Source organism: Alosa alosa, chromosome 14 (genome assembly GCF_017589495.1).
Source record: "Alosa alosa isolate M-15738 ecotype Scorff River chromosome 14, AALO_Geno_1.1, whole genome shotgun sequence".
Taxonomy (NCBI): Eukaryota; Metazoa; Chordata; class Actinopteri; order Clupeiformes; family Clupeidae; genus Alosa; species Alosa alosa.
In genome coordinates, this window is record NC_063202.1 from 2117490 (window position 1) to 2129404 (window position 11915).

At 41.7% G+C, this 11915-nt stretch overlaps 2 protein-coding genes across 2 annotated transcripts in view; both read right to left on the reverse strand.

The window, feature by feature from the left end:
- cdh16 (cadherin 16, KSP-cadherin) overlaps positions 1-1529 on the reverse strand; it is a 69080-nt gene extending 67551 nt beyond the window's left edge. Inside the window, 1 exon segment of the mRNA XM_048262360.1 lies at positions 1461-1529. The gene's annotated coding sequence lies outside the window, so the exon portion shown is untranslated.
- Positions 1530-1754: 225 nt separating this feature from the next.
- Positions 1755-5033, reverse strand: rrad (Ras-related associated with diabetes). The gene is made up of 5 exons (XM_048263052.1): positions 4928-5033; positions 4317-4697; positions 3858-3931; positions 3536-3740; positions 1755-2952 (listed from the first exon to the last, which is right to left on the reverse strand). The coding sequence occupies exons 2-5, from the start codon at positions 4681-4683 to the stop codon at positions 2675-2677; spliced, it is 924 nt and encodes a 307-aa protein (XP_048119009.1). The 5' UTR covers positions 4684-4697; positions 4928-5033; the 3' UTR covers positions 1755-2674.
- Between the last annotated feature and the right edge of the window lie 6882 nt (positions 5034-11915).

The following is an 11915-nucleotide window of genomic DNA, read 5'->3' on the forward strand; positions in this document are numbered from 1 at the left end:
ATTAACCATTTCCAATAATATAGGCAATATACTGTATGAATCCTAACATTTGCATGTCTTGAATAACCCATTATAGCACTGTTGGCCCAGGCCAAAACTCAGAGCACCTCATAAATTAATTATACAATTATGGACCCACTTCATGGAAAGCAAGCAATGAGCGGTCTAGCATTGTTATGTGTCAGAGCTAGCATTGTATGTGTCACCTTTTATTCCTTTTCCAAATGAAAACAAATAACTTGATTATAGGACAACTGCAGCAGGTGACCCGTGAACCCTGAACCCTGACCCCTGAGTTTTGGCCCTTCGCTCACTTCCCTCCACTACCCCCAGCAACTCAGCGAAGTTAAATATAAACTTGGCAGGAACAGGTATCTTAATTGTGACACACGTTTTATGTTTCACGCCCCAAAAAGCACAGTGGAAGACACTCATCCTGTGGGTAATGAGATACACAAGCGTGTTTGGAAATATGGTGCAAATTGAGCAAATATCTTGAAAACAAAAGTCAAGTCAAGTCAAATCCATAAGAATGGAAATGACAATGCTTAAGCCCACCGTCATGGCACAATTTATAGTTCTCGCAAAAGATTCCCAGCAAGTCCACATCATTAGCCAAAAAGTTAATAGACCAATAGGATGAAAAAGCACATATACTAATATGAACTTTTCTTTTCTCCTCTCACTTACATAGGTCTAAAGCAGAAAATTCTCATATTGTGAGTCCTGGCAGTTTTAGGGTTACATTGTACTTTCCATCTCTCTCTGTGCAGTTAGAGTTTGAAATGTAACTCATGAGTTTAATCAGTCACATTTCAAACGCACTAGTGAAAAGATAAACATGTTGGTTGATTTGTGCCTTAACATGCAAAGAGCCAAAACATTTCTATCCAACAAGCTATTTACAAGATCAACAACATTTGGCTTATGTGCAGTAAAGTAAAGGAGAGCAAGAGTTGCCCCGAAGACTCAAGGATGTGAAGCAGTGCAGGATTAATGCCCTATCAGTTAAGGACACTGGATTCCCCAGACTAAAGAGAAATCCAGAATGGAGATTTGCCATTGAAAGGACAATTTAATCAAGAGTTGTAATCCACATCTGGGAAGTATGCCCAGCTCAGTCATAACCTATAATACTTTTTAATCATTCTTAAAAAATCCTCAGATATAAATATAGAATCAGGTTTGAAGCTCAGTGTTTGCTGAGTTTATATATATATATATATATATATATAGTGTTTCTATGTAAGTTAGCAGCATCAACACAATTAACACAACCTTTCTCTACTAACACATGACATGAATTCTCAGTAACACAATTTTACAGTCACCTAACTCTACAGACCAAATCAAAAGACAGCAAAGCAAATTCACCTGTTATGAATGAGAATAGAACAACTTTTTCTAAATTTGATTTTATAATTGAATTTCAGTGATAATTTAATAAAATGCTTTCTTACCTTTTAACACCCAACACTAGTGCTCCTTCAGACAGAAGGGTTTTGACTGTGTGAAAAAACGGCACCGTGCTTTTGTCTCCTCCAGAGCTTAATGTTTAACTCAATAAATCTAACACAAAAAAAACCCACTAACTACCTTGTTTCCTTCAATAATGTGGCTGGTGAGCAAGTGTCCATTCAGCCTCAGGGTAATTAAAGGAATCCATATGCATGAGAGAATACATTAGCCCACAGGCCCTTTGCCCATGCCCAAACAATTTAGGCATCCCTGTCTGTGAAGCAGGAAGACAATAATTAGTTTTGTACTTTTTATTTTTTTATTAATTGTTTTATTACAAAATATTGATGTAAACAAATAACAAAATTCAGTTGAATAATATCTAACAGAAGTGCAAATCAATCTCTTTGAAAACACAAAATATAATTTATTGCTTGTCTATTTTGTTTTCTTTTTTCACTCATTCATACCACAGGGTTTGATTGTGAATTAATGAAAAATGTCATCAAAAAAGAGAAATATGTCAATTCTCAACCCCCTAAAAGAGCGAAACACCCCTGACCACCCCCCATGCAGTTCCTGGATCTCTGTGGAGTACGAGCCTGCATACCCACTTTCAAGTAAAGTACGGTTCCAGATGACAGATCACATTATGTGAGAAATCATTAGCTGTGCTTTCAGAAGCTACTGTTGCCTCCTCGACCAGTGATGAGGTCATGAAGGCAGCCCTGCCTCCCTAGTGGAGATTTCTGACCTATGCACAAAGGGCTGACAGCATGGTAAAGCATGCCCGCTCTTTCCATTCCATCACCAAGGCAACCCTAAAATGTCCTTGTTGGGGATCTACATCCTATGTACAATGTTGGGGATCTACATCCGGTAAAATTAAACTGCTATACATAAGGCAGCACAGAGTAATAAGAAAAAAAGAATGCAGGAAATGAAAGTTCAAAAAGCTTCATGCAGGTTCAACATCTACATTGTGTATTGATTTTTATCATTTTAAACTCTCATCTTTATATTTATACAATATAAAATATGCAAATATATCTCTGTACAGCTGAGTCAGTCCATTTTAGGGTGGTATGTAGTGTCAAAAACCCACAGCGTCCGGTCCAATGGCAGATAGCACAAGAAAAAAAAAGAGAAGGAGAGAAGAGAAAAGAGAGAAGGAGAGAAAAATAAAAAAAATAGCAAGAGAGTACGCCTGGGTTCTTCAAAGGACTGTCAGGTCGTGGCAAGACTTGGACTTCTGCCGGAAAGCCATCTTCTTGTTCTTGCGTGCCACTATCCGCCCCAGGAAGCGCTTGGCCTTCTTGCTGATGCTCTCGCGGCGCTTGCAGCTGGCCATGCGTCGCGCGTTCTCCTCTTTGCTGTCCTTCCGCAGCCGGATCTGCCTCACGATGCCCTCGAACAGGTCACGCACATTGTGGTGGAGCGATGCTGACGTCTCGATGAACTTACAGTCAAAGACCACCGCACATGCACTTCCCTCTGTGAGAGAGAGAGACAGACAGACAGAAGAACAAATAGGTGAGTGTCCAACCATCTACAGTCTTACAGAGTTAAATACACTGTAGCTGTCATTGCTAATGTGTTCTCTGTGGAGCTATAAAAGCTGGGAGACAAGCCCAGAGGTTTGGCAGGCTTATTAGCTTGTGACATCTCTACACCCACACTGACTCAGGCTCGGCGACACGCTCTGCAGTCTCAGGTGTGCTGCCTCACAGTGTGTGTAAGCCAAGTGTGTGTAAGCCAAGAGATTCTGCTTGCCTGTCTGATGCTGTGAGTTATAGCGGATGACATAGGCCTTGAGGTGTGTGTGTGTGTGAGAGAGAAAGAGAGAGAGAGAGAGAGATTGCATCTGTGTGTGTGTGTGTGTGTGTGTGTGTGTGTGTGTGTGTGTGTGTGTGTGTGTGCCTGTGTGTGTGTGTGTGCCTGTGTGTGTGTGTGTGTGTGTGTGTGTGTGTGTGTGCGTGTGTATGTGTGTGTGCGCTTTTTTGTTGTTGAGAGGGTGGCTAGAGCAAGTTGAGAAGGGAGTTATCTTGAGTGGACCTGTCAAAACATGAGAACTTACCGTCCACAGACACTTCTCTGGACCGCACCAGGTCGCTCTTGTTCCCCACGAGGATGATGGGAATGTTTTCGGACTGGCGAGCACGGCGTAACTGGATTCGCAGCTCGGACGCTTTCTCAAAGCTGGCCTTGTCCGTCACAGAATAGACAATAATATAGGCATCTCCCATTCGCATACACTGGTCTTGCAGCCACTGGCTATTATCCTGTAGAGAGAACAAAGGTCTCATGGTTACTTTTTGACAGTGGTTCATACATAATCAGTAAAGGGGAAAAAACACAGATAGAAGTCACTTCAAATGACAGAGGCCGCCGCTGCTTACCTGTTCCCAGATGTCGTACAGAAGGATGGAGGCCTCTTCGTCATCAACAACGACTGATCTGTCGTATGTGTTCCCTGAAAGAAAATGAGCCAGACCACATTAACACCAATGCAGTTTGATGCACTATTACACCTGTGGCCAAGGCATAAGGCAGACTTGTTCCATCTCATTAAACGAGCTCACTACTAGGGAAACTAATGTTCTGTTTTAAGCTACCTGTGTTCTCAGCATATGCCTGAATGAACACATGTCTATCTCTTTACAAACACAGCCTTTTCTTAATGACTTGAGCAGGAAAAAGAACATTCAGGAAGGAAGGTTCAATCATTGAACAATGATAAAATCCAATTCTTTCTATTGTCAAATGTTGCTTCTTTATTTATTTTCGTTGTGGTTTAGTAATGTAAATTGCTTCACATCACAGCATATATTAGTAATCATTTCAGTCAAGGGTCTCACCTGCCTCCTCGCAGTCGTGACCATCCTCTACTCCTCCGAAGATACGCGCCAGACTGGATTTCCCCACTCCATGCTCACCGAGCAGAACCACCTTGTACACCTGCCCTTCAGAATCACTGCCGGAGGAGATAACGGAGTCGGATGAATCTGAGACACAGCTGTCACGGTACTGCTCGCCGGGGCCGTAGGACGTGCAGCGCATGAGGTTGGAAAGCTGTCCGGTAGGTACCGGAGGCATGGTGGAGCGCAACTCGCGGTCGTCCACGGGCATACTTCGTCTGTGGAGGTTTTGCAGGTGCATGGGGAATGGCATGCTGCCTCTTCTTTTATCCATGTTCCGGAACTTGTCTCCTTTGTTCAAAGTCATGACTAAAATTGTGTCTGCGAAAGAGATTGAACCTGTTTAGCATTTAGCATATATATATATATATATATATAAACTCAATATGATTAGTCTTCGTTATCCAATACTGGAAACAGACAAAGCTTCGTCTTTCCAACTGTCATTAAAATACATGACAAAATAATTTATATCTAACGGTTATAACGCTATGTAGCAAAACGAGATGTGTGTGACAAATATGAAATATACAATTATATCATAGACCTACATTTTCTTATGTCCAAAGTCTTCTTTAGTGTAATAAAACCCGTTAGTCCAACAATCCGTTGTCGTTTAGATCCTGTGGTAAGGCTAAACGGCGCGAGTTTCGGTTTGATCTGACTGAGAGAGAGCGGATCCCCATATTTATTGCTCTTGTGAATCACTGACGTCAGTGCGAGTCAGGATTTGCCTCAGAGAATCACTGCTATCTTTGTAGTAGTAACATCATTCCGCCACGGAAGGGGAGGGGGAGGGCCTAAACTGAGCGTGGGCAGACGGTGGAGGGGGTCTTCCATCCTCCGACACACACACACACACACATACACCACAATGCGATGCTGATGTAACGGGGACCTACGTTCCTTAGTCACTGTGCTTCGTGAATGGGAATTAAATAAACGCTGTGTCCAACTAACACACATTTAATTTGTAGTGCCGTCGTCATGATGAACATTCATCACTGTCAATCAGTAGTTGTTTCTGTATGCTTATAATTGTATATGTGAGACTTGTATGCCTATACTAGGCTACTGAAATATTCGGAAGAAACACATTACGCACACAATATTTCAGATAATTGAAGCGCACACCGCACTAATTCAGACAGTGTTACGCGCTACACTACTGAAGATCTTTTTCGTCTGGCAGAACATTCGGTGACCAATCAATTAGGGTCTGCTGTGATCTCACCTTGATACGGTGCTAGTAATCTTAAAGCGCTGTCGCCATCTAAAGGCCATGGAGAAATACGCACAGCTTTTTATTTGATGAATACATGCTTTCATGCAGATACAGCACATACACATACTTAATCATTATGCTGACAGCATTAACATTCAAAACCCACCAATATAATAGATACTTTTAAAAGGAAGAGTTACATGGCTCACTACACAGAATTGAATACCATGTCTGTTTTGATAAGGTCGGATGTCTTCGACATGAGGACAGTCATCCCAAGGTTTGTATGTAAAGGCAGTCTTGCAAATCTCCTCATACATGTTTGTTTTAATTTCTGGGGGTCTCATAACAGATTCATCAACAGACCTCAGGCAGATCAGCCATGTTCATGTCCAGGGTCCTACAGGTTGGCTTGTCAGATGCCTGCAATGAGGGATGGTGAGGACATTTGGGTAGTTTCATGATCAGGGTAATTTGACATCTGACTTGACATTTTCCACACACATGTCTGAGTACCTCAAAATATGTGATTATGTTGGATAATATCTTGTTATTAAAGACTAGACTTAGGAGTACCTTGACACTGACAATTGGAAAGTCTAACATACCATTTGTTGGCACAAAACATATCGTTCTGTCATTTACAAATAAACATGATTAAATAAACTAGAATGTAATTCCAGGGAATAACGAGTGCATGAAAATGACGCTAGGACAGACATGGTGGTTGCACAGCTTAATAAAAGTTGATAGTTTAAAAGTAGACAGTTTAAAAGTTGAATGTAGATTGGAAGTTGATCACACTAGTTGACTGAAAAGCCCAGGCTGCCAAACAGTTGTAGGCAGAGAACACAATTGGCGGGAGTCATAGCTGATGACAACTGACAGTTGGATTGGCTGAACAGTTAAATAGTTGGATAGTTTAAATGGTTCCAATATTTCATAGGGAATTATTGTAGTGAGGACTTTTGAAACAGCTTTGGGCAGAGGAAACAGTTGACGGGAGTCATAGTTGATGACAACTGACAGTTGGAATAGTTGAACAGTTAAAAAGTTGGATAGTTTAAATGGTTACATAATTTAATAGGGGATTATAGCAGTGAAGACTTTTATTTTGAAACAGTTGTGGGGAGAGGAAACAGTTGACGGGAGTCAAAGTTGATGACAACTGACTGTTGCTAGAGTAGTTATGGTGGTTGCTATGCTCGTTGCTAGGTTAATGATGTTGGTTGCTAGGTTTAAATTGTGAATGTGGTTGCTAGGCTGTTGCTAGGGTACTTGAAGTCGTTGCTAGGTTGTTGCTAGGGTGTCCATGGTGGCTACTATCAGAAATAAAGGAGTTACTACAGTGGTTTGCTAGTATAATCATCTTTGTTGCTATGGAAACTGACATAGATGCTTAATTTCAATTGTTGCTAAATTGGTTGCTAGGTATGTCTAGTTAAATGTTTTCTCTCTGTATTTAGGCTAGGCCTACGTTACTTTTGATAGTTTTCGTGTTATTCTCTTAGTTTTTTTTACTGCTTTCAAGTCGGCTGATGTTGTTAACGTCTGTCCATTGGGAGCTTGCTATGGCTAGCTTTTGCCCTGGGCCTCTTACATCCTTCCCATCCATCTGGGAGCCAGTGCTGCACTTCACTGTCTGGTCGGTCTGGATTTCTCGGGACAGCAGCTGACGTGAGGCTAGAAAGCCCTTGCCTGTTCTAGAAAGACTGATCCAATGCAGCAAATATATTAAAAGGCTAAAGTCGTACATTGGCTATGTTGTAGCCTATCTCTAGAATATCAGCAGCAAACTCAGTCTCTGTCTCGCAAAACAGTCTCCAAATAAAACGCACATCGGTCTGTTGCCTATTCTGCCAGCTTGTGACAATATATCGTCCAAAATGCTTGATTGCATTGCATTCTCCACATTTTTAGCTAAATTTTCATGTACCACATCAGCATTTTTGTTAAGTGAATCTTTTGTAAATTGCTTTACAATTACCGTCGGGCCTATAGGCCTATTGCCTGGCTTGCCTCAGCTTCGGTCACGTCCTTTTACAATTTTATCATTGTAATAAAAAACGCAATTTGCCACATAATTTCAACATGCTCCTTGACTCAGTGCCCTCCCATTGAAAACGACTTTTACTTTGCATGTAAATGTCTCATGGGTCTATAGAAAGAAAAAAAAACATCTAAAAATGTCTTAAAAGTAGGTTAAATTACAGTGTCACAAAAGGTCTTTCCCTTCTGTGTACCTAAACTCAAACTCTCCAAGTTAAAATAAGCAACTCTTCAGGAGATATGCTGGCTGAACATTAGAAAAGTAAGGTCGTTAGTCCACTACTCTCTTCCTAATGTTGAAATGAGGACCTAAGCATCATCACCATGGTACACGAGGCCACAAGTTCATATGTGCTTTGTGAATGGCACAACATAAATCAGTCCCTGTCAATCACACAGTATTTATCAAACAAACACATGCGTATTTTTAAGCGTTGCGTAAAAGGCCCCCGTGGCTTCCTGTAACAGACGAGTCCCAGTTGCCCGAGAATGGTGTGTTTGTATTGGTTCTGTTGCCTGAGAGGGTGTGTTTGTGTTGGTTCTGTTGCCTAGGTTTGTTTTGGCTTTTTGGCTCGGCCCACTCCTGCGCAGATCGGCCTTTGCGTAAAACCAAAAGGCCCCTCGCTTATGTCAGAGGGATCCTGTGAGCAAGCCCTCGTCTGTCCCGTCTGTGTTATACTAATCAAAATACTCAGGGCATCTGTACTGTCTAAATTACACCAATCAGATGGCTCAGGGCGTCATAATTACCCAGCAGAAACATGACCTGCTCAGTGCATCTTATAAGCCCCGGGAACCCAGCCATCTTATTCACTAGCTTTGGATATAGATGAATTAGGGCTGTCAATTGATAAAAAAAAAAAAATCTAATTAATCTAATTTTCACATACAAGGCATTTTAGGCCACATATATAACCTAGGGGACACAATGAAAATAAATGAACACTCCCCTCAAACACTTATTTCTTTGCATTGATGTGTGACTATAGAGTTGATGAACTCCGGTGACATGCAAATTCCTTGCTACAGACATTGCAGAGGACTTTATTTTCCACACCATCAGGCCGTTTTTAAAAGTAAATGTTCCAATCAATGATTCAGGCAGCACATTTTCTTCTCTCTCCTTCATTTTACAGTCTAATTTTTACTGACTAGAACGGCTCGGGGTCAAAGGTCATACGGAATCGATTAATCTGCACTAATTTTTTTAATCAGTTATTTTTTCTCAAATTAATGAATCAAAATGAATCAGTTATTTTGACAGCCCTAAGATGAATGCAACCTCTTAGACAAGTTAAATAATACCACCTGAACTGTTTAATATCAGTGTGTGTGTGTATGTGTGTGTGTGTTTAAAAAACAATCTTGGTGTGGCTGCTGTTGCACAGACCAGTCATTGAGGTGGTGGACATGTTTATCCATCCTTGCTGGACGCAGAGAGTGCGTGTGTTTGCTTTATAGTGACTCATGTTCGGAGTTACTGGATCACTCTGTTCTCAGCTCTTATTGGCATGGTGTGTGGATGTGCAGACAACGGCATGTGTGTGTGTGTGTGTGTGAAAAATTATCACATGTTTATCTTCATGTCCAAGTAAAAACAAGCCACTCTCTGTTTCGGACGTATGTTGAGTGGGTGCCACCTTATCAGTGTCATCAAGTCATCAGTTTGGTGACAGTTGATTACACTGTTCGTGTGGCTCTGGCCTTTTGTTAATATGACTTATCTAGTTCAAGAGCCTGGAAAATCTTTACATTACTGTTCCTGAGCCAAAAATGAAAAATGTATCTCCATCGATACACCCCTGCGTCCAAGATGAATTCATGTAAATTTAAAATGAGGTATACATATAGAGGGTCAATCTTGTCAAACTAATGCAATTAAAACATTGACAACCACAAATATCAATAAACGATGCGTCAATGACTCCTCTGGAGCTGCCGTTCCAACCACCAAACTTTTTGCGATTGATCGTTGGAACTACCCTTTCTAGAAACACCAAATCCATGAACAACAGTTCTAACTACCAAAATTGCAATGGAAATTAGCCAACAAAACCTACAACAGCACTTTTCCACTCACATTCAGATCTAACTAATCCAATTCTATCTGAACTAATCCAACTTTAGAGGGCAAAGCAAATTGATAACAATTTCTCAAATATGTTTTTGTTCTTTTTCTTTCAGTAGACATAAACATACCGAATATTTGATCTGTGTGTCCTTTCCAAGTCATAGGGCACGCGGTCAGACCACAGATTATTTGTAGTAACTGGTCAGAAAAGCACTTTCTATTTTGGGGAGGCAGACTGAAAAAGACACTGGGTGCTGAGAGCGGTCTCTAGCAGGATGAAAAGTAGCCGTATTGGAAAAGGGTTCTTTTACAGGTGGAGTGAAATCAACCCCCCTCATTCATTTTTAATGCGGGGGGGAGAATGAAACTGTTGGCTCCTGGAAGCCTCAGAAGGAAAGGGGACTTGGTGAATATTTTCATCTCCATTTCGTCAGCATCAGCTCTTCTGCCAATTGCAACATTTTGCTGCAACAGACTGGCATACATTGTATAGGTTCCTTTCTGTTTAATGACATTGGTCGTGTTCCCTGTTGTCCTCTACACTACAGCATGGCACTGATGTTGAGAAAAGAAACACTGTGCAGGAGTCGTAGCCTTAAAAACAATGCGTAGCAAAACAAACAATCCTAGAGACTAGCTCCAAGGGGCTTTAGGTGCGTTTGTGTGGGCTCGGGATGTATGCCCATGAGCTGGACAAGGACCATAAAACATGCCAGTGTGTGTGTGTGTGTGTGTTTGGGGGGGGGTTGCCTATAGTGGAGTGCAGTGTGCACCGTGGAGTCAAGTCAAAGCCATCTTTTTTTGTAGTCTTTATTTTGTTAACTATACTTCAAAAGAGACAAAAAACACTGTTCATCTGGTGGTTGAGGTGCTGGAATTTAAAGTCAATTGTCAAACACAGGATGAACAATCCACACACTCAAATCTGTGCATTGAATAGTTATCTATACTTCACACGTTTATGTAAAATGTGTGGCCTTTATCATCTCTCAGATATGTTGGCCTTTGATGGTGTAATATAACTTAACATACCCTGTTGATACTATACTGAGCAGTTGTGTTGCTGTTTAGCTGTTGCCCTAAGTAACTTGTCTTAGTAATCACAGGTCCTTGCGACAAATTCTCAGACAGTTAGTGTTGGCAAGAGGGAGAGAAAGCTTCAGTAGTTAACTCACTTCGTTTTCTGCCTGTATAACTATAACTGGCCTAACACTGCCACCTGGTGCCACACCAGACAGACTGAATGTATTTTCCAGCTACGTTTTTAGCATTACAGTCACAGAGAAGATAAACATTTTTAGAGTGTTGATATAATGATATACAGATAGAATTTTCATTGTTCTGTGTTTTCATGTTCTTCCATGCATGTCTACACGATTCTGACCTACATATATGTAGCCTACAATGATGCTGATACAAACAGACTTTAACATTTAATCCACCTAAAGACTGAACCATTGACACTCATTTGGACAATTACATCTGAGTTGATGTCTGAGAGAAAATTCAAAGGTTGTGTTCGAATCAGACAAATGCCTACACAGACAAGGTTCTTAAACTGCCTGGTTCTCACACTGCCCCCCCCCCCCCCTCCCTACATACACAGCACATTGTCTTCAGGATCTTCTCCAACAAACATCCTCTACATACTTACAGCACGCTGCTCCCACCCACACTGCACACACACACAGTCACTGCTCCACTCCCCTCCCACCCACACACACATCTTCACTGTCATCACTCACATACATCATACATACAGTACTCTGCTTGCAATAGTAAGTCCCTTCACCATACTTGCAGTACACTGCCCCCCCCTCCCCCTACATACACAGCACATTATTTAATCAGGAAGCTTCTCCAACACACATCCCCAACATACTTACAGAACACTGCACCCCAATACACAGCACATTGTCTCATGAGGAAGCTTCTCCAACACACATATTGCCCTCTCCCCACATACACAGCACACTATCCCATCTCCCTTGTCATCCCCCCAACACACACACCAAGACCCCTGGCAGTTGGGTTGGGCCGTGGATCTGCCCAAGGTTTCTTCCTTGGTAAGGGAGTTTTTCCTTGCCCCTGTTGCTCTTGGGTGCTCCTTGTTGGTGCCCCCCCAATCCCAATCCTTTCCTTATGCCCCCCAATCCCCACCTTTCTTATGCAGCCCCCCGCCCATAAATGCACA